The following is a 27,990-nucleotide window of genomic DNA, read 5'->3' as shown; positions in this document are numbered from 1 at the left end:
AGACAGCAAGAGTCTGGTTATAGCCAAGTTCACAGGTATGGAAGCCCTATGCTAACAATTACCCCAGAGAACAATTTAGTCTGGCCTTGTATATCAGGGGCTCAAGACAGCTCCTGTTTTAGATGTTCTCCCTGAAAAAGGACCATTCTGCAAGTCCTAGGCTCTAAGACAATGAACTATGTGGAGAATTGGAAAAGGTACAGCGAAGGGCGACGAAAATGATAGTGGGGATGGGACGACTTTCCTATGAAGAGAGGCTGAGAAGGCTAGGGCTTTTCAGCTTGGAGAAGAGACAGCTGAGGGGAGATATGATAGAAGTGTATAAAATAATGAGTGGAATGGATCGGGTGGATGTGAAGCGACTGTTCACGCTATCCAAAAATACTAGGACTAGAGGGCATGAGTTGAAGCTACAGTGTGGTAAATTTAAAACGAATCGGAGAAAATTTTTCTTCACCCAACGTGTAATTAGACTCTGGAATTCATTGCCGGAGAACGTGGTACGGGCGGTTAGCTTGACGGAGTTTAAAAAGGGGTTAGATAGATTCCTAAAGGACAAGTCCATAGACCGCTATTAAATGGACTGGAAAAATTCCTCATTTTTAGGTATAACTTGTCTGGAATGTTTTTACGTTTGGGGAGCGTGCCAGGTGCCCTTGACCTGGATTGGCCACTGTCGGTGACAGGATGCTGGGCTAGATGGACCTTTGGTCTTTCCCAGTATGGCACTACTTATGTACTTATGTACTTATAACCTGTATATTGCACCTTGGACTCAGATCTGTGTGTCTATCCTGGTTCAGAATCTTTTCAGCATTAAAGGCTGCCTAGATGTATTCCTAGCTCGGTGTCACAAAAATGAGTATTCTATCTAGGGAGCTTTCAACTGTTTATCATCACTCCCCTTGGCAGCCAGGCATGCCTCATTCAGTCACTGTCTTTGGGGAAAATATCAATGAGTTATGACCAATAATTACAATTCAAAGCCCTCCAATTACTACATTAGGGCTTGAGAAAGTGAGGTCCTTTTCATCAGTGAATTGAATAATTTCTTTGTACCCTATTAGCAAATGTTTATTTTTCTGATATGTAAAACTAACCTATTTATAGATAGATGTAAAGAACACTGACCTACCATTTCTTCCACAGCATTTCCAGCTGATCTAAGAACAGAAGCTAAACTTAATAAATCATTAAGTTTGTGTAAACTTGATTTATATTACCAGGTATACACTGGCATCTGAAAATCTAGTCCTCCTGGGTGGCAACAAAGTCAATATACCACTTTACTATTAAACCTTTGTTAGCAGGAAGTTTGTCTTAGTCCACCTTTCTGGAAAAAAAAGTCAGCATCCAAGAATTAAAATGATCTTATCTGGGTTCCCTCAGTAGTTGAGAAGGGCTACATTTACAAGAAAGAAACAAGACCACTAGCTTTTTTTTTTTTTTTTTTAGCATTAAACGCTTTCTAGATGCATTCCTAGGTACACTGAGATAGTAGGGCTCAATGGCAATAAAACAATAAAGATCTCTGACTGAATCATGCTACCAATACAAGCTAAAACCAAGAAGAAAAGTATAAACCATCACATTTTGATATACTGCAATTCAAAAATAATTTTTGTCAAAGTGGCTCTCCACTTTAAACTGTAACTGGAGGGGTGGAGGTTCAGCTAACATCATCTAATTACAAAACAGCAAGCTGAAATCCAGAGATTATACTGACTCACAGCCTTAGGGTAAAGGTGTTTCCAGCATTCATAATATTAGATGCATTGTCGTTCAGAATAAACTTGTAAGTGAATCTAAGGCTACAGCTTCATGGGGCGTGACTCATGAGTTTAACAATATTCAGGGGGAAAGAGGGAATCTTACAGAATGAAAAATGAAAACCAATGATAACAACATATAGGCATGTGTATTTAGTGACATTCAACTCAAAGCTACTCTTCATCCATGAGACTCATTTCAAGCACATGGCAGCAGAAATGGCACTGGAACCGTGGAACAGTTTTTCAACCCTCGTCATGCAGACTGAGGGACCTTTTCTGCATCCCAAGCTCCAGTCTCTGGTTCTTATGGCCTGAATGCTGAGAGCCTAGAATTTGCTTCTCATCTCTTCCAGAGGTATCTCCCAGGTCTTCCTGGCTTCCAGGAAAGATTCGACTAAGAGGTGTTACTCTTTTAAATGGAGGGTTGCCGTCTGGTGTGACCCTGCTTGAATACCTTCTACACCTTTCCAAGTCTGGCCTTTAGACTAACACCATAATGGTTCACCTCAATGCAATTAGTGCTTATCATCAACGTATAGAAGGTAAACCAATCTAATTGTTCACTTCATAAGAGGTTTGATTTTGTCAAAGGCCCCTAGTCAAACCTCCACCTGTGTCATGAGACCTAAACATCATTCTCACCCAGCTGATGAAGGAGAAATTAGGTCTTACCTGATAATTTTCTTTCCATTAGTTCTTCACACTATTCCAGGATAAGTGGTAGTTTTGTCCATCGACCAGCAGGTGGAGAGAGAAAATCCAGAACTGAGCACTACTACCTAGTCACGTGCTAGCCGCCCAGTTCCTCAGTACTGTACATAAGCCAGCAGAAAACCAACCTAAATGCATGAACAGCAACCAACCAACAAACAAGGCAACCCCCCCCCCCCCCAAAAAAAAAAAAAAAAAAAAAACCAACGACAGGATCCAGAACAGTAAGCAGGGCAGACAGAAGCAAAATAGGCCAAAAACACCAGGAGGGCTCCTGGAATAGTGTGAAGAACTAATGGAAAGAAAATTATCAGGTAAGACCTAATTTCTCCTTCCATCTATCCCACTATTCCAGGACAAGTGGGATGTTCAAAAGCAATCCCTGCGAGGGTGGGGCATCGGCCCTGCTGCTCTTAAGACCGCATCTGACCGCGCAACATCCACCCTATAATGCTTGCTGAAAGAATGCAACGACAACCATATCGCTGCCCTGCAAATGTCTACCGGAGAAGACAAAGACGTCTCTGCCCACGACATCGCCACACACCTAATCAAGTGGGCCTTCAAACCCAAAGGCGAAGTCTTCCCTGCCAGGAGGTAGGCGGACGACACCGCCTCCTTCAACCAGCGGGCAATGGACGCTTTGGAGGCCATTAGGCCCAACTTCTGTTTACTGAACAAAACAAACAAAAACAATCTATCCGAGCGACGGAACTTGTTAGTCACATTCAGATATCGGATAAGAACTCGTTCGAACATCCAGAAGCTGCAAGGACGCATACCGGCTCCCCATGTCCTGCTGACGAAAAGGAAGGCAGCTCTACCAACCGATTAAGATGAAATTCCGAGACCACCTTGGGCAGAAAAAACAGCACTGTTCGTAGAGACGCCCCCCTCTGAAAAATGGAGAAAGGGGTCCCTGCAAGACAGCGTCTGGAGCTCAGAAACACGACAGGCCGAAGCGATAGCCACCAAAAATACCACCTTCAGAGTAAGATCCTTCAGGGAAGCCTGACGAAGAGGCTCAAAGGAAGGACGCTGAAGCGCTCCAAGCACCAGATTGAGATCCCAGTCAGGGCAGGGAGCCTGGAAGGGCAGTCGAAGACGACCCACTCCTTTCAGAAAATGGACCACATCCGGGTGAACCGCCAGCGATAAATTGCGCAAGCGCCCTTGGAAGCAGGACAAGGCCGCCACCTGGACCTTCAAGGACCCCAGCTCTAAGCCCTTCTGCACCCCCCTGCTGCAGAAAATCAAGGATGCTGCCCACCGAAGCGCTAAAGGGATCCAAACCCCTTTCCGCGCACCAATCTTCAAATATACGCCACACGCGGGCATAGGCCAAAGTAGACCACTTACAAGCCTGAAGCAGGATAATAATAACCAAATCTGAATAGCCCTTCTTCCTCAAACGAGACCTCTCAAGGACCAGGCAGCAAGACCAACGTGGAAGGGATCTTCCATGGCTACTGGTCCCTGCCGGAAAAGACCCTTCTCCTGCAGAAGCTGCAGCGGCTGGCTGTCCAGAAGACTGATGAGGTCGGCATACCAAGGACGCCTGGGCCAGTCCGGAGCCACCAAAATCACTCTGCCGCGATGAGTCGCTACTCTTCTCAGCAGATGGCCCAACATCGGCCAAGGTGGAAAGACACACAGGACTCCCTCTACTGGCCATGGTTGAAGTAGGGCATCCAGACCTAACGAATCCTGCTCCCTACGACAACTGAAGAACTGTGGAACCTTGGCATTGTCCTTCGTGGCCATCAGGTCCATGCAAGGAAGACCCCAACACCGCACCAGACAGTTCTCATTCGCCGAGATCCAAAACATGACGACTGAGAAAGTCGGCTTCTACATTGAGGACCCTGACAACGTGGGCGGCTGAGAGATAAGACAGGTGCCGCTCCGCCCAGACCATCAAGAGGCCGGATTCCCTGGCCAGACGGCTACTGCGGGTCCTCCCTGCCTGTTGATATAAGCTACAGTCATCGCTCCAGAAAATTGATGGTCCAGCAGGACTCCTGTGGTGACCACGTACCCTGAGCTAAATGGCCCCTGAAATGGGCCCCCCAGCCCGACAGGCTGGCATCCGTTGTCACTACCTCCCACTGCAGAATGGGAAAGGACATTCCCCGAGCCAGAGACTGGGGGCAGAGCCAACACCTCATGCTCCGTCTGGCCTCCAACGTCCAAGGCAGTCTGACTTGGTAAGCCTCCGACACCGGAGACCAGCGGGAGAGCAGAAACCTCTGAAGCGGACGCATGTGAGCTCACGCCCAAGGGACTACCTCCATGGACGCTGTCATGGACCCTAGAAGCTGGACCTAGTCCCAAACCAGTGGCCTGGCAGCCAACAGAAGGGAACGTACCTGCCTCACCAGCCGTGGGTCGGTCAGAAAGACCCGAGCCCGCTGGGTATCGAATAGAACACCTAAGTATTCCAGGCGCTGAGAGGGGATCAGGCAGCTCTTCTCAAAATTGATCACCCATCCCAAGGACTGAAGCAGCCCGACAACCGTGGAAGTCGCTTCCAAGCTGTCCTGGTAGGACGACGCGCGAATTAGCCAGTCGTCCAGGCAAGGGTGCACTTGAGCACCCTGCTTCTGGAGGAAGGCTGCCACCACTACCATAACTTTGGAGAAGGTCCGTGGGGCCGTAGCAAGGCCAAATGGGAGCGCCCGAAACTGGAAGTGCTGACCCAGTACTGCGAAACGAAGGAATTGCTGAGGGAGGACCCAAACTGGAATATGAATGTACGCTTCTTTGAGATCGAGGTGAGAAACTCGCCCTCCCGAACGGAAACAATGACAGACCTGAGGGTTTCCATCTGAAAGTGCATAACCCGCAGGCACTTGTTGACACTCGCGGTCCAAAATGGGCCGGACCATGCTTCCCTTCTTGGGGACCACGAAATAGATGGATTACCTCCCCTGTCCGTGCTCGAGCGGCACGGGCACAATGGCCTGAAGAGACAGTAACGTCTGAACGGTGGACTTGACTTGTGCCTCTCAAACAGAACTTTGACACGGAGACTGTAAGAAGAGAGGAGTGACCGGGCAGCAGAATTCTAACCTGTAACCATCGCGCAGGATGTCCAGCACCACTGATCTGAGGTGATGGAGGCCCACGCGTCCTGGAATGCCTGAAGACGTCCCCCTATCGGACTGAACGTGTGGACCAACGTACCATCATTGCAACAGTCGGGCAGAAGGACCTGTCCGACCTGACTTGCCGGTCCCCTTCCTGTCCCCCCGAAAGGACTGATGGGGCTGAAACTTAGGCCGTTGCCCAAAGGCCGGGTGACCAGGTCTGTATTTCTTACTGTCCTGAAACCGAGGACGAGAGAACCCGGACTACTGACCAGACGACCTAGGCCGGACCTCAGGCAGCCGCTGGGGTCTAGACTCTCCAAGCTCCTTCGCCAGATTACTCAAGTCCTCGCCAAACAGTAACTTCCCCCAAAAGGGCAGATTGACCAACCGGGCTTTGGACGTCGCATCCGCAGACCACGCCCGGAGCCACAACCGTCGCCTTGTGGAGACCGCCAATGACAAACCCTTGGCCGAAGCCCTAAGCATGTCATACACAGCATCCGCTAGATAAGTAAGACCTGCCTCCATCCTAGCCGCCCGCGAGCCACTCCTGGCCCCCAACCTTCGATGCCATTGTAGACAGGCACGGGCCACAAAGGAACTGCAAATCACAGCCTGCAAGCCCAAGGTAGCCACCTCAAAGGCCTGTTTCAGGGCCCACTCCAATTTCCTATCCTGAAGGTTCTTTAAGGCCACCCTGCCTTCCACAAGCAAGGTCGTCTTCTTGGTGACCGCTGTCACCAAAGAATCCACCTTAGGAAAGCCCAACTTCTCCCTTTCCTCTGGAACCAATGGGTAGAGACGGGCCATGGCTCTCCCCACTCGCAGACCAGCCTTGGGGGTATTCCACTCTGCAGAGATTAAATCCTGAATATCTGGATGCATTGGGAATGCCTTAGAGGGACCCCTAAGAACCCGCATGGGACCAGACTGCTGGGAACCTGAATCCCCCCCCCCCCCCCCAAGTTCAGATATGTAGAGGGCCAATAAGGACTCCGAAATCAACGCACCCAATTCATCTTTTTGAAAAAAATGGAGCACCTGAGGGTCATCCCCATCCCCCTCCTCTAAAGGTTCCAGGACCGAAGGGCCCTCCGATGAAGCAGACTCTGCGTCTAACCCCGGAGAAACAGGTGAACAACTACTACTACTTGACATTTCTAAAGCGCTACAAGGGTTACGCAGCGCTGTACAGTTTAACATAGAAGGAGCTTACAATCTAAAGGGTTGTCCAACAGGATACGTCGAAGTCTCTTGGGAGGAGGAGGGGCTGCGTCAGACTCCGCACTCCTTGGAGTAGGCAGAGCAGCACCCCCCTGCTTCAATAAAAATGCCTGGTGCATTAACAAGACAAATTCAGTCGGAAAAGGCATACCCTGATCAGGTAAGCCCCCTGCTGAGACTGCCCCTTTCACTGCCACCGGCAGAGCACGTTCCCTGACCACGGAAGACAAAATGGCCGAAGTTCCCACCTCCGCCAGAGAGGACTCGCCAAGAGATTCCCCCGGGGACCCAGAGCACTGATCCAGGCCCATTATCCCCACAGAAAGGCCACCAGGATCTCCTCCTCCACTCGGGGACACCGGTCTGCACACCGTACAGTGGCTCGAGGAGTGTCTACTCCCACAGAAGCAGCGCTTCACCACCTCAGTGGGGACCGACATGCCGCTGCACAAAAAAGCACCCGGTCAGAGGCCCGACTCACAAGAGCACACTGCAAGCCCGCCAACTTGCTCCCTCTTAATTTTTTTTTACTTTGGCGCTAGTTTTAATAGAAAAAAAAGGCACGCCGCGGGAACCGCACAACCATTACCATGGCCCGCTAACAGATCTCCAACTCACCACCTGGATCCTGAAACAGGGAGTGCACCCCCCCCCCCCCCCCCGAACTCTAAAACCTCCTCACCTCCCTAGCCAGAACAGACACCGCCGGACTGGAACCGTTCTGATATGGCCACAAGAAACGTGGCTTTTTTTTTCTTGTTGGTTGCTGCACAGACACTGCCACAAAAGAGATGCTCAGGAGGGAAATAAAAGGGAAGAAAGCCTCCAGCCGGGAGCAAGACAGGTACTCAGCACCACCAGGTATGTCTAAATTTCCTTGTGTGACTCAACTGGGAACCAGTCACCAACCGAACCAGGAGAAACCAACTGGAACACAGAGAGAAACTAAGTATGTCCATCCACCTGCTGGAGATAGAAGATACTGAGGAACTGGGCAGCTAGCATGTGGCTAGGTAGTAGTGCTCAGTTCTGGATTTTCTATCTCCACCTGCTGGTCGATGGACATAACTACCACTTGTCCTGGAGTAGTGGGATAGAACGTAATGGAAAGCTCCTTTCAAGCCACTGGATTCCTGTCATCTGAAGTACTTGACCTAGAAAATCATTTTATTAGTGGTTCATTTTCAACAAACTCTTATTTAAAACTATCGTAAACTATTGTTTGATATACTTCTAAAGCATAAATACCATATTAGTAGTTTACGATAGTTTTAAATATCAAACAATAAAACTTGAATTTTTTTATGGCTGCTCCTATGCAGAGAGGAGTTTAGTGCATAAAGAAACTAGTGTGCAAAGAGAACACAGACAAATCAAATGGTAAAGAAAGCGTTAGCTATAAACCTGAATGCAAAGCAGTGCCCCTACAATACAATGACTAAGCGCAACATTTTAGAAAGGACGTCCAACTCAGAATACAGATATCCAAGTCTGTACATCAGATATGGACGGCCTTGTCTAACATATTTTAGAACAGGATCTGCTGACAATTTTAAAATACTTGAAATGGATATCCAAATGCTACTTATGTCCAAAGTACCAAAACTATGAACAGGACAAAAACAAGGGACATGGATTTGTGTGTGGCAGCAAAGGAACATCCATATTATTAAGCTGATCCAGAGGTTGCCAGTTCCAGTCCCAGTCCCAATGCAGCCTGTACAAAATAAATGTTTTAAATTGTGAGGCTTCCAGGACAGACAGGACAATACCTATTGTGACTTCCCTTGCTCCATTCAGTAGAGAACTGTTCAAGTGGAGTACCTTTCAGTAAGCTGGATGTGCCAAGTACCAGGTCTAAATATGGATGTCCATCTTTTTAAACACAGATGTCTCTTCCCCTTCTGCAATCGGAGTTGGATGTCCATCTTTTGGTCCCTCCCTAGTCCAGCCCAAAACACACCCAGACCATGCCCCCTTGCCATATGGATGTACAGTAGTTTTAGTCATCCTACTTTAAAGAATCAGTACTTGGAAATCCATACAATATGGATATGTAAATGCTGGCTTTCAGACATACAAAACACAAATAGCGCTTCTAAAATATGCATCTTTATGTCTAATGCTGGAGATTTTACCCCCAAATTCAATAAATGGTGCTCAAAATTGAACATGTAAATATGGGAGTGTGCACAATTTGCACATGTAATTTAATTGAACAAGCCAGTTAATGCCAGTGATTGGGCACTAATTACTGGTGTTAACTAGCAACAATTTGAATTCATGCTATCTGAAAATGAGGTATGACCATAGGCGGGGAAAATTAGGTTCTTACCTTGATAATTTTCTTTCCTTTAGTCATAGCAGATGAATCCATTAACTGATGGGTTGTATCCGCCTAACAGCAGGTGGAGATAGAGAACACTGAAAGCACATGGTGTTCCAGGACGCCCAACCCCCTCTGCCTACAGTATATGAAATTTCCAAAGCAGAGTGAATAAAGGAGGCAATATAACAAACTTTCCTCACAGAGAACAAACGCCCCAGAAGCCGGGCAATAACCAAACAAAGGAGGGACATTATCAACCTCCTGCAATAAAAACAGCATGTAGAAACTCTGATAGCTTGTCTTCAAGTACTCCTGATGAGGCACAATGTCTGTATGCAACATCTGTACAAAAATTGTCAGTATGGGAGGGATCATAGATTCATCTGCTGTGACTAAAGGAAAGAAAATTACCAAGGTAAGAACCTAATTTTCCCTTCCTTGTCATCAACAGCAGATGAATCCATTAACTGATGGGATGTACCAAAGCACTCCCTAAGTAGGGTGGGAACAGGCAACTCCGCGAGCAAGCACTTGCGCTACAAAATGCCCATCCTGGCGCGCTGCCACATCCAGCCTGTAATGCCACACGAAAGAGAGCTGAGAAGCCCAGGTAGCCACATGACAGATCTCCTGAAGAGAAAAAAACACCCGTTTCAGCCCACGAAGAAGACATTGCCCTCGTACAGTGCGCTTTAAACGCTTCAGGCAGTGACCGCCCTGAAAGCAGATAAGCCGAAAAAATGAGTTCCTTAAGCCATCAGGCTATAGTGGCCTTAGACGCCGTGAACCCCCGTCGGGGACCTGCCAACAGAACAAATAAATGATCAGAATTCCTAAACTTATTTGACATCTGCAGATACTGCCACAGAGCCCTGCGGACATACAAAAGGCGCAATTGCCCAAAGGAGTCCGGAAACGCCTCCTTAGAGAAGGAAGGAAGAAAGATGGGCTGGTTGAGGTGAAAAACTGAAACCACCTTAGGCAGAAAAGAAGGCACCGTACGAACAGTTACCCCAGATTCCGAGAACTGTAGAAAAGGATCCCGACAGAAAAGAGCCTGAAGCTCAGACACTCTTCTAGCCGCCGTCATTGCCACTAAAAAAAAACTTGTCTTGAGAGTCACATCCTTCTCAGAAGCCCATTTAAAAGGCTCAAACGGAGATCGCTGGAGCGCCTTCAACACGAGCCCCAGGTTCCAAGCCAGACAAGGCGACTGCAAAGGAGGACAGAGACGAAGTGCCCCTCTGAGAAAAAACGGAGACTATCCGGATGAGCAGCAAGGGACAATCCGAAGACTTTCCCCCCGAAGCAGGCCAACGCTGCCACTTGAACTCGAAAGGAATTGTAGGCCAGGCCCTTTTGTAGCCCGTCCTGCAAAAAGTCCAGCAGCAGCGAGACTGTCGCCAGAGTTGGCGAGAGAGACTTCGGCTTACACCATGCCTCAAAAGTGCGCCAGATCCGAGCATTAGTCGCAGAGGTAGACCGTGTGCGTGCCTGCAAGAGCGTGGCAATAACCTTATTAGAATAGCCCTTGTCCCTCAACTGTGCCCTCTCAAGAGCCAGGCCGTAAGACCAAAGCAGCAAGGATCTTCCATAGTCACCGGACCCTGAACTAACAGGTTCGGAACCCAAGGCAAAGGAAGAGGCATATCGATCAGCATCCACCAGAGATTCGCGTACCACGAACGCCTTGGCCAATCCGGGGCGATGAGAATCACCAATCCTCGGTGCAGACAAATCCGAAGTACAACTCGTCCTATCAAGGGCCAAGGAGGGAATACATACAGGAGGGCCAAGGTTGAGCCAGAGCATCCAACCCTGCCGAGCAAGGATCTCTCCTTCTGCTGAAAAAGCGAGGGACTTTGGCGTTTACGCTTGACACCATGAGATCCAAGCCTGGAGTCCCCCATTTGGCACAAATCTAAAGAAAAACTTTGTCTGCCAGTTCCCATTCCGCCGGGTCGATTTGATGTCTGCTGAGGAAATCAGGTTGCACGTTGCTCTGACCGGTTATGTGAGCCGCGGACAGCAGCTCTAGGTGGCGCTCAGCCCAGTCGCAGATATGAGACGCCTCTGCAGCCAGGGCCCTGCACTGAGTGCCGCCCTGGCGATTGATGTAGGCCACTGCTGTTGTGTTGTCCGACAGAACTCAGACAGGAAGACCCTTCAGAGTCCTGTGGAAGGCCAGAAGAGCCTGAAATATCACTCTCAGTTCCAAGCGATTGATGGACCATCCCGCTTGCACTGTGGACCACAGACCCTGAGCATAGCATCCCCGGCAATGAGCTCCCCAGCCCGAAAGGCTAGCATCCGTTATCACCAGACACCAAAAAGGAAGAGCCAGTGGAATCCCCTGCCACAGCCTGCTGTCGGAAAGCCACCAATCCATACTGCGCTGGGCTGCAGGAAGCCACCGTAGTCTGCGTTGGTATTCCTGGGAAATCGGAGACCATTGCTGAAGCAGAGCAAGCTGCAGCGGTCTCATGTGAGCTCTCGCCCAAGGACCCACCTCTATGGTGGCCGTCATCGATCCCAGGAGCTGAACAAAGTCCCAAGCTCGAGGGCGAGGCCTCTGCAGGAGCAGGCGGACCTGATTCTGAAGCTTGAGGCGCCTGCTGTCGGGAAGAAAAACGAACCCCAAAGCCGTGTCGAACCGGACCCCCAAATACTCGAGAGACTGAGGGGGGGGGGGGGTCAGGTGACTTTTGGGCATATTGACTACCCAGCCCAGTCGCACTCCTAAGGCCTCGTTGACTCTGCATAAGTCGAGGATAGGTCTGAACGGACCCGCCTTTTCGAGGCACCACAAAATAGATGGAATAGCAACCGCAGCCACATTCGGCGGGAGGAACCGGAACCACCGCTTCGAGCTTCAGCAACACCTGCAAGGTCTCGTATACTGCTGCCCGCTTGACGGCAGTGTCACATCGGGACTCCAAAAATGCGTCTCCTACTGGGGTGGCAAATTCTAGCCGGTAACCTTCTCTGATCAGGTCTAGGACCCACTGATCCAAAGTAATCTTGGTCTACTCCTCAAAAAATGAGGGAGAGACGACCCCCTACTGTGGGAACCGACGAGTGGACCGGCACCCCATCATTGTGGGGGACGCCCCTGAACTCCTGGATGTTGCCCGGATACCGCCGTGCATTTGTCCGAATGAAAGGAGTTCCTCTGCTGGAAACGGGTACGTTGACCAAACCCCATAGAGCACCCCGGGCGATACCTGCGAGCTTTGCGAAAACGTGGCCTGGAAGAGGAAAAAGAAGGACTTTTGGAAGAAGGCCTCGGCCTATCCTCAGGCAACCGCTGGGACTTAGAGTCCCCTAGGTCCTTAACAATCTTCTCCAAATCCTCCCCAAATAAAGAAGACCCCGAAAGGGTAACCTCACCAGCCTTTGTTTAGAGGCCATGTCAGCCGCCCAATGCCGGAGTCAAAGAAGGCGGCAGGCAGCAACCGCCACAGACATCTGCTTAGCCGAAGCTCTGACCGGAATATAAAGGGCATCAACCAAAAAAAGACAGGGCAGACCGACCTCAGCGAGGGAAGACGCGCAATCAGCGGGCTGCTCAACCGCCTGCTGTAACCAGGAAAGGCAGGCCTGGGCTTCATAGGAACTGCAAATAGCCGCCCGTAAGGAAAGGCCCGAGATATCAAAGGACCGCTTCAGCGCGAATTCCAGCCGCCGGTCCTGCATATCTTTCAAAGCGACCCCTCCTTCCACCCGGAGAGTAGTCTTTTTAGTCACAGCCGTGACAAAAGCATCCACTTTAGGCATCCCAAAGCGGGTCAACTGACTTTCCCTCAGGGGGTAAAGGTGACACTTAGCCCTGGCCACCTTCAAGGGACCCTCAGGGTCAGACCATTGAGCTGAAATAAGCTCTTGGATGGAAGCATGCACAGGAAAAGCATGAGAAGGCTTCTTAGTGCCATCCTAAGATTAATAAAAGAGGCAGCGCCCTCGTCAGGATCATCAATACAAAGTGCCTGTAAGGCATCAGAAATAGGAGCTGGAAGCTCATCGCGGTGGAAAATCCGAACCGTTGTAGGGTCATCCAACTCCTGTGGCAAGCAGCCACCCTCATCTGGATCATCAGTCCGTGAGGGCCTGCCAGACTCCCCAAAACTAGACCACAGGGGAGAACAGAGTGGAGTCCCCCTACGCTTTTCGTCACCCAAAAGCTCAGGGGAAGAAATAAAGTCTCCAGCAGACGCTGGGCTATAAAGAACCGGAGGCAACCCAGACTGACAGGAATTGTCAGGAGCCTCAGGCAGTGCTCTTTTTAACATAAAAGCCTTATGCATCAGCAGCACAAATTCTGGGGAGAAAAACTCACCTGTACATCCGCCCCCACATTGGGGGAAGCGGAGGCAAAAGCTCCTCTTGAAACCTCAAAATGATGCGCCCCCCCCCCTGCACTCAGAATCGCCACCCGCCATGCTTGTGCCAGCATTAGCATCTAGGCAGCATGTGCTGCAAAGCCCCGCTGCTGATCTGCATTTCCTACAGTGGGAGCAGCGCTTAACCCCTTCAGCAGCCATCAAATACAGAAAACAAAATGGCGCAAAACTTACCCTGCACAGAGCGGTTAGCGGGAACCTCCCTGGTGGAGCTGGGCACCACTCTCACCTCAGGAGACCGAGTCAAACGAGTTGCAGTCAAGCTGCACCGAACCAGGAGCTCAGGAGAAAGCCTCTCTGTTTTGTTTACTGTGAGGAAAGTTTGAGGCAGGCAGCCACAGAGGAACTCCGGGAGGAGGGGGAATGGGGTAAGGCAGGGACAGGGAAAACCAAGTATGCCTTTAAAGTGGGCACCACCAGCCACAACACCCCCTGCTCTACTGGCAAAGCAAAGGAGCCACCCCAGGCAGAAATCCAGGAGCTGAGAAGCGACGTCCACACCTGCTAGGAGATAGAGATATACTGAAGGCAGGAGTGGCAGCCTTGCCAGATTGAAAAATAATTTCTCACACAAAACCCCTCCCACAACATCACCAACCCCGCCCACATCACTAACCCCGCCTACCGCAACCCGCAAAAATTTCCCGCAGTGGGTCACGGAAAGCCGCCCAAACCACAACCTTGGCAACATTGAGGAGCGGGTCGCGGAAAGCCGCCCAAACCACAACCTTGGCAACATTGAGGAGTGGGGCGTCCAGGAACACCATGTGCTTTCAGTGTTCTCTATCTCCACCTGCTGGTAGATCAGTTAATGGATTCATCTGCTGTTGATGACAAGGAAGGACAATTACTTCAGATGCGCGCAGTATTATAGAATACAGGAGATCCGCACCTAATTTAGGCACAAGGATTTACACCAGGTTTCACTTGGTGTTAAATCCTGAAGCCCAAAATTGGGGTGGATCTCAGCGCTAAGCGCTGTTCTATAAATGGCACCAAACTTAAAAGTGCCCTTTATACAATAGTGCTCATTTTTTGGTACCCAAATTTGGGCACCGTTTACCGAATTTAGACCAAGATGCACTAAAGACTAGTTAAAGCCCTTTCCTTACCGATTCCCTTAGCAAATCGGTAACGAACGGGCATGCATCAAGGAATAGGAATGCAAATGAGCTGCTCGTTGTAGCTCACTTTCATTCGCGATTCCATCATTAAACAGTCGGCTGGTCGAGCATGCGCAGAGCGGCCAAGTGTTATGCTGGCTGCTCTGCGCATGCCAAGGATGTCCTTTATGGATGTCCTTCACTATATATTACAAAAAAAAAAAAAAAAGACGAGCTGTGCTTATGGACGTCCTTTACTATATTTATATATATATATATATATATATATATAAAAAGATGAGCTGTGCCTATGGACATTCTTTCCCCCCCGCCGCCGCTCCCCCCCTGCATTGAAATGACAGCTTCCCGGCACCCCAGCCTCCCCACCATCCACTGCACGCCTGAGGCCCCGCCCCTGCAGTGATCACCGCCGCCGCTTCCCCCTCCACCCACCCCCCTCCGTCTGCCACCGGACCGGGCCCTCACAGCACCTCTCACCTCCGTGTGAAGGCGCTGCAGCAAGCAACAGCTGATCGCTTCCCTTCAGACTTCCCTCCTTTCCTCCCTGGCCTGCCCTCGTCTGACGTAAGTTACTTAAAGGACGTCCATAGGCACAGCTCGTCTTTTTTTTTTTTTTTTAATATATAGTGAATGACGTCCATAGGCGCAGCTCATCTTTTTTTTTTAAATATATAGTGAAGCCCCAATGACAAGTACAGATCTCTCGTTAGATTTTCCAGCGTTAAGGCAATCAGAAAAGGTTAGTGCATCTCATTACAATAGGGTTTCTACACAATTTGCTCAGCTGCATTCCGTTTTCGTTAGCTGCTACCGTCGTCAGAAAAAGGCTCGGAGAAGCCTTTAGTGCATGTCAGGGTTTACTACTTGTTTGTTAATGGCTCGTTAAGTTTAGTGCATCTGGCCCTTAGTCCTTAGTGTATACCCAATGGTGGAAACTGCGTAATCGGTGGAAGAGAAAAAGTTAGCTCACTGGTCTGTACCATTTTCCTGTATTATTGAAGGGGATATTTAATGAATAAAAAAAAACAGCACAGGAAAGAGGATCTGAGGCAATCACATTTCGGAATGCATGGTGTGAGAGTGCAGTTGAAAGGGAATCCAGGAAGGCATGAAGAAAGGGGGTACAGGGAGCCAGGGAATTCCAACGGGGCAGATTTCATGTGCACAACACCCACATTCAGAAAGCTGGGCTACCGGAGGCAGAGAGGTTGGCTGGGTTAAGGAAGAAGGGGAGGAACTACCAGTCCCAGAATCCTTCTCTTCCCCACCCGGCTGTGCAAGAGTTAGGGGAGGAGATAGAAGATTGAGAAATGGTCTCTGAGGCAGGTGATGAGGGCCAGCTGGAGAGATTGGGGGCAGGGGAAGTTGAAGAGGAGGATAAAATGGAGATTACTGAAAGACTAGGGGAGGAACAGATGGAGATTGGAGCCCTGGCTCAAACCCAAAAAGCTGCTGTAAGAGGGTGGCTAGCAGTACCTTGGAGAGACTGGTGGAAGACCGGAGGAGAGAGGCTGAGGCACTGGGGAAAATCTCTACTAAAGAGGAAACAGGTGCAGCCTGTGGGAGAGAAAGAGAGCTGGGCACAATTGAAACCCCAGCCTGAAACAGGTGGGAATAAAGCTGTGTAACCGTGCTGTAAGAAGGTGCAAGAAAGACTGTGTAAACTGTTTCATACTAAAAAGGTCTGGGCTGCAACCTACCAAGCTATTTGGTTTGTCTCTCTGATAATGTACTGTTCCCTAAGTGAAGTAATCTGAGCTAAAGTGAAGTTATATGGACTGTTTTTGAACCTGAATTTGACTGTGTTGAACCTGAATTGTGCTCTGGGCTGCTAGCCTAAACAACCTGGAGTGAAGGGTGTTTTGTTGATTTGAAGCAAGAAAATAAAAGCTCTTACTTATAAACATTGGGCTTTGAATGTGCCTCTGTGAAAGGAACAGAGGGAGGAGGAAGTCCTGGGAGTTCACAGGGCCTGGAGCCAAGGCAACAGTTGTGTGGAGGAAGAGGCAGCTAAGCAGGGTCGAGCCTGGCTGGGTCCTGGATGGGCGACCCAGCTACAAAGGTTAAAAGGGAGGTGACAGCTAATGAGTCATGTACTTAAAACAGCAAAAATGTACATGTTATCACATTTATGCACTGAGCATACAACATTCCATGTAGGTACTAGATGTTGTATGCATCTATATCACCATGCATAAGGCTCCAGGTTGCAATACAATCTGCTGATTCTGCACACCTGACATACCAAAACATACTTACGTTTCTACAGTGAGTGGCATGTTCTCCTGCACTTACATTTTGCATAAATTTACTGCAGCAAACATAAAACATTAGGCAACTGTACACATGACTTTAAAAACACCTCTAACAGCTCCTCGATGCCTTTCCTACACCAATGGGTCAGCTGCACAATGTATATATTTGATACCCAACAATGGTACCACAGTGATGAACGCTGATTTTCTGTATTGTCAAAGAACTCCTAACACCTGAATTTACAATTTATAACCGCATACGAATTTAAAAAAGAAACCTAAGTTATAAAGCACATGAAAGAGAAACTAAGGAAAAACAAAACAGAATATGTGGTTTAGAGATCTTGCACACCCAATATTCACATAATGAACTGTAGTGAACCATGCTGGGTACAATTACTTGAACCTCCAAAGGGGTTAAAAAAAAAAAAAAAGGCACATGAAAGAGACTGATGGATGATCTCTCCTGCTGCAAATATAGACTGTATATAGCACTCTAAGATATTGTTGTTAAAACCACAGCATGTGTGCTGAGGCAAAACACTCCTGAGCTACACTAATGTAAAATATCGTGAGAAAGCTTAGCCAGAAGACTGCAGTGTGGGAATATAAACAATGCACATACTATCATAAGCTGTCCCCGTCCCATCCCTATAGGCAGTCCTAATTTACAGAAGCTTCAAACACTTATGATTTTTTAAAGTATAAACAAAAAACAATATGCTGTACAACTGTTTATAAATCACAAATAGAAAATAACAAGCAACTATAACAACCCCCCCCCCTTCCAATCCCAACAGCTGACTTCTGCTACTCCAAGTAACCCTAACCCACCTGTCCAAGGGTATAAAATACAAATACAGCGTGTATGTCCTAGCTGAGAGAAGTATGTCCTATAAAGCACAGTTATGATTTTTTAATCTGTGGATGAAAAAGTCTTCAACAATCTCAGGATTCAGTCTAGCTCTTCTGTCTTCCACAGTCCTTCCTGCAACAGCAGATGTCTTCTCAGATGTGCTGCTAGCAGGAATGTACAGGATCCCCCATGCAAATTTTACCAGTTGTGGCCAGCATGTTTGCTTTTAAATATCTATATATATCAAAATATCGTCTGCATCACTCAGACATAAATAATGGTACAGTTCATTAACAAGATTCAAAGTAGAGAATGACATGGGGACAAAGCTTGTCACCGTGGGCTCTGACCCCCACGTCATTCTCTGAGAGCAGTAAAGGAACTTGGGATGGGATGTCATTTGCAATGACAATCTCTCATGCTGTTGCATGTCAAACAGAAAGACAAAACATTTTGGTTTTTTTTTTCATTCACCAATGTGCATTATTTGAATTTTTACTGAACCATCATGCATGTGTGTGCATGCTTTTGTGAGGACAACCCTCTATTTGCAAGAGGTTGCAGTCTTGATGACATCACCCCTAAAACAAAAATGAAGACTAGCACAATACTGCAAGTCAAATGGAAACAAAATTTTTGTATTACCCATCCCTAAAAGGAACCGGTAAAATACAGATTAGAAAAAGACCAAAAAAGTATAAAGGAGGTAAGAGAACTCATACTAATCCAACACCAAGGATACAAGAAGGGCTCTTTGGAAAGCATTTTGAGGGTGTCAGCCTAAGACGTATCACTGAAGCAAGCAGCCATTTCCATTTGTTGGGGGGGAGGGGGGGGGGAGAGTGGCAAATAAGATGCTATCTCCTAAATCAGTATGTGTAAACCCAGAGGCTGGGAGAGGCTTGTAGGAGACAATAAAAATAGATAACTTTAATCTGTAAGCAGGCTCTATGAAGTGACAATACGAGGAGTTCAACAAGATACACAAGTCTCAAGGATGATAGACATTTTGCAACATTCTGCTACAAGGACTGCGACAAGGTTGGTAAAGCACATATACCCTACAGGATACTAATACCATAGTTATGGATTTTAATACTTTCTTATTTGCATTCTCAACAGTTTGGAATTAAGTAGTGGAGAAGTCATGCAGTGCCAGAAACCAAATCCTTGGAAAGTGGAACAGAACATAACAGGGAACAACAGACCTTTGACAGTCATTTGAGAAACCAGTATTTACAGAAATTTAAATTAAAAATGTTCCCTTTAAGTGATTTCTTTTGTACATGCCTGGAGTGATCCCAGCTACACTATTTTGATGGTGGGGGTGGAAGGAGCATTCTGAGCAGGAATCACACCCCCTAGCACTCCCATCCCACCCAATATGCCATGGCCACTATTGGCAAGATAATGGACAGGAAGTGATTTTTGCATCCTCATTTCCCTTGCGCCCAGTGCGGCCCCACTGTGGGTGAGGAGGGGGGGGGGGGGGTGTCTGGTGGCTCATAGTGAGAAAACAAGCAAGCATAGACTGGTGGGGTGGGGGAAGAGAGAAGAGAAAGTCTTAGCTCCACTTTATCAAGTCTATGTCAGCTAATCAAATCATTGCACTGGCAGCCATGAAACAAGAGGAACAGACTGCAGCTTCCTCCTAAACACTGTGTGCATGCAGTCTGGTCATTGAGATACACAATAATTTGAGTGTACATGATCAATAAAATCAAAGATATACAATAACATTGAACTGCTAGGCAACACAGAAGAAATCTGGACACTGGGGCTTCCCATCTGTCCCAGCAATTTCACTGGAGACAGATATATGCACATGAAAAAGTGCAAGGGGAGGGTTGGAAAGAAAGGAGGAATAATGGGATGCAGCAAGAAGAGCTAGAACAGATGACTCATCCTTACAGAACTGGAAAGAAAGATATGAACTGCAAGTGCTAGAAGGGAGGGGAGCTCCAATAAGCACATATTTTTGATAGCCAAAACTAAGCAGTTAAGCAAGGCATGTCACAGAAGACCCAAGCCTACCCATAACTATACGCATAGCTTGCAGACTTTTTTTTTTTTTGGGGGGGGGGGGGGGGGCTTTGAACCCCCCCCCCCCCGAACACTATCCCTACCTAGGGCCCTCATGATCAAAAGCAAACTCTGGCGCTAGAGGCTGTTAACGCCATACTAGCGCCAGAGTTTGCTGCCGACCCATGATCAGAGCCCTCGAGCGCCTGAAAAAATGCACTTGAGGGCTCTTAGCGCAAGTAGCATGCAAATGCATGCTAAACAGGGCTTCTAGCGCAATTAGCTTGCAAATGCATGCTAATCAGCGCTTAACACATTCATCCCCAATGATCAGCGGCCAGCGCGCCAAAGATTGGGTCACTGGCCGCGGCAAAATCAACGCCAGCACTGAGCTGGCGTTAGACTTTGCAGATCATTGGGGAGGAATGGTGAGCCCTGTCCAGCATGCAGTTGCATGCTGGCAGGCCACCGTTCCCCCCCCCCCCCCCCAAGGCAAACGCAAACGGGGGAGTGGAGGTCCGGTGGACCTCCGGTCCCCCCCCCCCCCCGACGATCCGACCCCCTCCGGCCAAACGCTAACATCCCTTACATGGTCTGTAGCTCCGCCCAGTGCATCCCAGGATGGAATGGGCAGGGCGCCGCCATTTTTCTGCAGCGTCAACAGGAAGAGGAGGGAAGCAGACAGGCTGCGTCCCTCCTCCAACAAAAGGTAGGGGGGGTAGCCCGGAGGGACGGAGGGGGGGGGGGAGGAGTTGGGGTCCACCGGACCTCCAGACCCCCGTCGATGTTAGCTTTTGGCCGGAGGCGGCCACCACAATTTATGGGGGTTCGGGGAGGGGGCTGGAGACCCACCGGATCTCCAACCCTCCCTGGGCATGGAGGGGGTCGGATCGTCGGGGAACCTACAGCCCCCCCCCCCCCCCGGTCACTGGATGGGAGGGTGGGAGAGGGTTTGGCCGGCGGCCTCAAAGTTTTCTGGGGGTTTGAGGGGGGGCTGGAGCCAACTGTTTGACAGGTTTGGACTTTTGACAGCCCAGACCTGTCAAACAAGTGCGGGAGGATTGTGCTGAGCGCATGCTCAGGCGCAATTCTCCCGCACTTCAACACAATAATCAAAGATAATAGCGCTGCTTAGATTTGCATGCATTATCTTTGATCATCGATGCAGAAAAGCCCTGCGCTGTCCCGGAGCTATTTTTAGGGTGCTGTTTGGAACAGCGCAGGGCTTTTGATCATGAGGGCCTAGATGTTTTATTTTCTAACCATTTTTTTACATCACAGTATACATTTACAACACATTTACCATTCTGCTGAAAAAAGTACAATAATTTTATGTTTGAAAAATCTGGCAATATTGCTCAGAAAAGCTTCTGGGGCCATCTAGAGCTAAACAGCAGCATTACAGCAGCTTCTCTGAGTAATGCATAGAATTGCCAATACAAACAAGGAAAAAAGCTGTTTATCATGATACCTTTTTGCATTGCACCCCCCCCCCCCACCCTATATAAGCAGAAGATGCTTTTGTTTGCTGTTTTCACAGGCAAGAAGCTGTCAGCTTCCTGTCCTACTGATAGAAAAAGCCAATCATTTGGCAAAGAAAAAAAAACTGGGTTCAGTTCAACTGCTGAATGGTTGGAGCAATGGAAGGTAAGAACATCAAGTTCAAGAAACAGCATGGTGAAAAACAAGATGCAGATGAGATGGGTGAAGATATGGGCAGCAAATGTGCTACTGGGCATCATGGAAGATTATCAACCTTGTGAAATTTTCAATGCAAATTAAACAGTTCTTTATTGGAGAGTCATTCCAGTTGACACTGACATACAAGCAGGCTGAGGTGGCTGGAACAAAAGTGCCAAAGGAAAGACTGACACTGCTATTCTGATGCAATATGAATGAAAGTGAAAATTTGGAGCCACTGACAATCGTGAAATAAACAGTCATGTCTCTTCGAGAATGTTAAATACCTTCGTGGTCTATGAGGCAAACAAAAATGCTTGGATGATCCAAGAAATTTGGCTGCAGTAGCTGAAAAAATTGGATAACAATGTGCAGGCAGAAGTGTGAAATTCTGATGTTATGCAACAACTGTGCAGTATACAGCACCAACGCTAGATTTTCAAATGTTAAGGTTGTGTTCCTACCATCAAACGACTTCACTTATCTAGCTAATAGATCAGAGCATCATAGCCAATTTCAAGAAGCATTAGAGTGCTGGTGCTGCGTCAACTGATAGGGCCAATGATGAAAATATTGGCAAGCGAGCGGCCGAGTAGGCTTGCAAACTAAGCCTACTAGACTCACTGCACATTCAGGAGGCGGCCTGGCATTGCCAACTGCTACAGACAGGCTAGGTTTATGAAGGAGATGAGAATCCTGCATCCATTATGGCTCTTACTCCAGAGGAGTTTGACCTCTATGTGGCAGTTGATGACAACCTGCAGACATCTGCCATTATAAACGATGAAGAGATTTGCTCAGAGATGCAGTCTGTGGCCGAGGATACTAGACATACAGATGAGCCAATTGGGATGGAAGATGGCAGTGTGAAGCAAGCCTTTGTATCGCTCCATGGTGTGACCGCACCTCGACTATTGTATGCAATTCTGGTCATCGAATCTTAAAAAAGATATAGTGAAATTAGAAAAGGTACAAAGAAGGGCAGCAAAAACAAGAAAGGAGATGGGATGACTTCCCTATGAGGAAAGGCTGAAGCAGCTACGACTCTTCAGCTTGGAGAAGAGACAGATGAGGGGAGGTATGACAGGTCAATAAAATAATAAATGGAGTGGTATAGGTAGATGTGAATCGTTTATTTACTCTTTCCAAAAATACTAGGACAAGGGGACATGCGATGAAGCTACAAAGTAGTAAATTTAATATGAATCAGAGAAAACTTTTCTTCACTCAACGTGTAATTAAACTCAAATTCGTTGCCAGAGAATGTGGTAAACGCAGTTTTAAAAAGGGTCTGGCCGGCTGCCTATAGAAAACGAAGACTATTATTAGATTGACTTGGGGAAAATCCACTGCTTATTTCTGGGATAAGCAGCATAAAATGTATTGAGCTTCTTTGGTATCTTGCCAGGTATTTGTGACCTGGATTGGCCACTGTTGGAAACAGGATTCTAGCTTGATGGACCTTTGGTCTGTCCCAGTGTGGCAATATTTATGTACTTATAAGACCCACTATAACATTTGCTCCTGCATTCTTACATAATGGGGTGAAAATGGTAACTTCAGTTATGTGCACGCTCCAGTTAAATGCGAGTTAAATTCCAGGAGCCCTTGCACTTAACCAGAATGCACTCTGTATATATAGAGAGAGCTGTCAAGCCCACAAAAAGGTCCTTTCACACAAACTCTACATCACCAGAAACCTAACATTTCAGTGGTTAAAAGCCTTAACTTTAAAAGGAAAAAAAAGCCATTTTAAGTCATCCTCCTCAAGCTGGTAGACAAGTTATAAAACAGAAAATGAAAAAAAAAAACGTGTGGGCGTAATTCCTACATGAAACTCCCAACTACTTTTCCTTAAACAAGGGCGTGTGCAAAGGAAGCGAATGCAGTTCCTTTTCTCTCACATCCAGGCCAAAAATTTCTACGCCGCGTACAACACACGGAGTACAGGGTGGGTGGGCGTCTGATGTCTGCGCATGCATGCGCAAGGTGGACGTACGACTCCATAATCAGCAAAACGCTACTTATTTGCAAGGTCTACACTCACTAACCCTCATCAGTAGCCGGGGAGAAAGAAGCAAAAGGAGTTATACAACGGAGGAGGCGCACGACCCACCTCATTGCTCAGTTTTTCGTATAGGCTCTGCCAGACGTGAGGAGGAACACCCGAAGAGGTCAGCGCCGGTGTATACAACTTCACAAAGTTGAGAAACGCTCCCTCCTCGTGCGCCATACTGCTTGGCCCAGACTCACTGACTTGACCCGGCCGCTGCTTGCCCCTCGCCTAATGTATGCCGGGACTGTCTGCCTTAAAGGCGACGCTTCCCCACCCAAGGAGGTTTGATTGAGAACAGACGACATGACGTCAAAAAGCTGAACCCATTTACGTTAGTCTGTTTCCCATTTCCCGCGCAGCCGTCGTTCTTCTAATTCTGCTGTGTATCATTCATGTACAGTTGTACACTCAAAACAAAGCAAACCTAACCAACATGAGCCGCTGTCTCCACGTTGTCGTTCTTTGTGTTGGTAGCATTTTATTTAATCTCAATTTATATTTTCATGCTAGCTCGTGCAGCTTGCGGATGTACACAGAGAAAGTATAATAACGGAATAACTTTTCATAGGTAGAGTAGTAATTTGTTATAAATCATAATATGTGTAATTTGAATGGTTGGTTGGAGACCCACTTTCCCCAAAACTCCCTGCTGCTACATTAAGGACATCGGAAGACAACTAGCTAGCCATGTCTGATAACGGAATCTTCTGCTTCTTAGCAGTCTGCAAGAAATAGCGATTAAAGCATGAGTCAAACTCAAACATGTGTTTGAACAAGCGCACATATCGCACTTCCCATACCTCAGGGACGCGACCTCAACAGGCGCCCAGTTCACCATTTGCTCTTTCCCGCGCGCCTCCGTGAGCCCGCCAATTCCATCCCGGCCACCTCAAGGCTAACAGAGGCGAACTCTTCGCGGCAGCATTGGAACCCCTGCCAAAGCCAGGGCCCGGGCTGATCGCGGCCTAAACAGCGAGGGAGGCCGGGGGCTATAGCCAACGGCCCAAGACAGAAAGGACGGCGCGGGCTCTCGGGAAAGGGACGTTCCCCAGCTAACATTTTTTTCTCCCTGGACTAAGCTCTCTCTGCTCGCTGAAAGTTAGCTAGAAAAACAGCGAGTATACCCAATGGAGGGCTGCTGTCGAAGCACTGAATTAGGGTTAGAAGGAAGAGAAAGCGCCCCTCTCCAGAGAGAGTGATATGGTTGGTTACATGTTCCTGTTTTTATACATTCATTATCACCTGTGACGCGCCTCTGCCCGGCAGCTGATTGGTTCGAACGTTTTACATTGCATTCTGCGCCTTTAGGACGTTGCTCTAGATGATACGGTTTCTAGGGGTTTGTTGATTTCTAAAGTAAAAATGGTTGTTCTCTGTAGTTTGTTTTAATAGATTTTCTAGTAAATGTGTAAAGTTGAGCTGAATAGGGCAGCAGCAGCTAGACTAATATTAGCTACATATGAATCAAATAAGTCAGACAGAATTTAAAGAGTTATATTATCAAATAAAGTGATTCAATAGGGAAAATAGCAAAAAGCTAGATCCACTTCATACTTTCCAACTTTTACCCAGTCCTTGGGTATCTTGTTTTGAGCTATTTATTTTTGTTACATTTGTACCCCGCGCTTTCCCACTCATGGCAGGCTCAATGCGGCTTACATGGGGCAATGGAGGGTTAAGTGACTTGCCCAGAGTCACAAAGAGCTGCCTGTGCCTGAAGTGGGAATTGAACTCAGTTCCTCAAGACCAAAGTCCACCACCCTAACCACTAGGCCACTCCTCCACTATCAGAGTCTAAGCTAAATTTGAAGTGTTTTTAACCTTTGTGGCCAAAAGAATTGCATGCAAAAAAAAAAGTTCAAACTACCATAATTTCAGCGCTACCAAATTAATCAGACCAGGAAGCAGACATTTTGGCTAATTCTGGTATCTGAATTTACATCCTAAAGTTGTATGGTAGTTGTAGGCTCTGATTCTATCAGTTGAAATCTGTGCTGGAGGTCATCATACTGCACTAGAATTGTCAAAAATCAAGGACTGGACTAAAATCTTCCTTCTGGAACTGGGTAGTTTTGAAACTCTCATGTTGTTTTTCTCAGCTTGGTAATCGGGGTCTAGATAGCCAGTAGGGCTGCTGAGGTGGGAAGGGGCAAAATTCCCCGGGCCTGGCCTTCAGAGAGTGCCAACAATCACTGGTGAACACAAGAACAGTAAAAAGTTTTGTTCCTGTAACCATCAGCGATCACAGTCAGTCAGAGGCCATTTCCGTTGCCTTCCTTCTGCTGCGTCCCATCCTCTCTACTGCAACTTCCTGTTTAGCGTTGAAGAAATATACTGTCACTTGCTTGAAATACAGGTCAATGGCTCAGGGCTCAGGCTAAAGAGCTAGGCTTTTAAAAATCAGAGATCACCTTTAACACAGTTACATTTCGCTGTGGCAAGTGCTGAAATGAGGTAATTGAGAGCTGACAGAGGGTGGGGGAATCTACTCTAAACAGTAAGGAGACTGGCATCTACAAGTCGTCATGAGCAAGATTGTTGTGGTTATGTAGAGATAGTACTGGGTCAGCTGCACCCCGGGTGAGAACATCCAAAGGAGGGGGCTAGGGGAAGGTTTGGGGAACATGTGGAGTCATCTCACAAGATGCGCTCTGAGCATATCTTGTTTATACTTAGAGCTTGATAACATGTGAAGTCATTTTGATCAAACTGATAAGGGCCAAGAGCCCTGGTGATAAAGCTAGGGTCCATTGGAACCAATGGAGTCAAAATGGTATATAAGGACCAGTCTGAGGGGTATTAAATCAGAAGGAAGGCTACAAGAGAAGGCGGGTGACAGACGTGTCGTGAACTGCTGCTCAACCATATGAATACCTGATTTGCGTGTACTGCTATTGATGAGATTGTAATAAATTATCTTCTTATATCCCAGCGAGTCCTTCTGATTATGGAGTTTGTTAATTCCTAGACTGTGTAAAGAGCAGTCTGGGGAGGATGAGGTCAGAGTAATTGTTGGGGAACACGCAAATTATAAACAGCGTCAAAACAGGAAATTGCAGTAGGGGTGCATGGGATGCAGCAGGAACATAGTAACATAGTAAATGACGGCAGATAAAGACCTGTATGGTCCATCCAGTCTGCCCAACAAGATACTTTATATGTATACCTGCATTTGATTTGTCCTTGACTTTCTCAGGGCACAGACCGTAGAAGTCTGCCCAGCACTGTTCTTGTACTAAGTTCTAAAGCTAACATTGAAGCCCCTTAAAATTTACACTCCAGCCCATCCCTATCTATTCAGTCACGATCAGGGCATAGACCGTAGAAGTCTGCCCAGCTCCCATTTCCCAATTACCGGCATCGCCACCCAATCTCCGCTAAGATTCCACGGAACCATTCCTTCTAAACAGGATTCCTTTGTGTTTATCCCACGCATGTTTGAATTCCATTACCTTTTTCATCTCCACCACCTCCCGCGGGAGAGCATTCCACATATCCACCACCCTTTCCGTGAAAAAATACTTCCTGACATTAGTCCTGAGTCTGCCCCCCTTCAACCTCAATTCATGTCCTCTAGTTCTACTGCATTCCCGTCTCCGAAAAAGGTTTGTTTGTGGATTAATACCTTTCAAATATTTGAACGTCTGTATCATGTCACCCCAGTTTCTCCTTTCCTCCAAGGTATGCATGTTCAGGTCAGGTCTCTCCTCGTACGGTTTGCAACGCAAATCCCATATCATTTTTGTAGCTTTTCTTTGCACCGCTTCCAGTCTTTTTACATCTTTAGCAAGATACAGCCTCCAAAACTGAACACAATACTCCAAGTAGGGCCTCACCAATGACTTATAGAGGGGCATCAACACCTCCTTTCTTCTGCTGGTTATGCCCCTCTCTATGCAGCCTAGCATCCTTCTGGCCACGGCCGTCGCCTTGTCGCATTGTTTCTTCACCTTCAGATCCTCAGATACCAACACCCCAAGGTCTCTCTCCTGAGTCGAGCTTACTAATTTCTCCTCTCTTATTCGGTATCTCTCTTTTGGGTTTCTGCACCCCAAGTGCATCACTCTATGCTTCTTGGCATTAAATTTTAACTCCAATCACAAAGGTACTCCAGTATTACTTAACAGGAACTCACTCATTCAGGCCTTTCACACCGTCATCCACTTCGGTGCCTATACCATCTGCATGTTATATATATACGTCAACATTTCAATAAGACATTGTAGTGTTTATATAAACAGTTCAAGTTCATTAAGCATGCCAGATTTTCAATGATTCATGAAATGTTCTTTGCTTATATCAGATTAGTGCCCAACAGTCCAGAATATTATCTGCAGGTGACTTGCTCGAAATTGTTCTTAATGAGGCGCCAAACTTCCGTTATTTTGCGCGAGTTTGAAACTTCGACTTGTAAGTCGACTTGCAGTGTAAAATTTGTAAAACTTGCAGTGTAGTTAATCTTTCACATG

General features: G+C 47.5%; 1 protein-coding gene across 1 annotated transcript in view; it reads right to left on the bottom strand.

Moving 5' to 3' along the window:
• The window catches only part of TTLL12 (tubulin tyrosine ligase like 12), a 248,707-nt gene extending 224,920 nt beyond the window's left edge, over window positions 1-23,787 (bottom strand). Inside the window, exon 1 of the mRNA XM_030213875.1 lies at window positions 23,582-23,787. Within this exon, the coding sequence (XP_030069735.1) occupies window positions 23,582-23,698 (117 nt within the window). The 5' untranslated portion in view covers window positions 23,699-23,787. The remainder of the gene's footprint in view (window positions 1-23,581) is intronic.
• Window positions 23,788-27,990: the final 4,203 nt, after the last annotated feature.

This window comes from Microcaecilia unicolor, chromosome 9 (assembly GCF_901765095.1).
Source record: "Microcaecilia unicolor chromosome 9, aMicUni1.1, whole genome shotgun sequence".
Taxonomy (NCBI): domain Eukaryota; kingdom Metazoa; phylum Chordata; class Amphibia; order Gymnophiona; family Siphonopidae; genus Microcaecilia; species Microcaecilia unicolor.
This window is presented reverse-complemented; position numbering and strand designations above follow the sequence as displayed.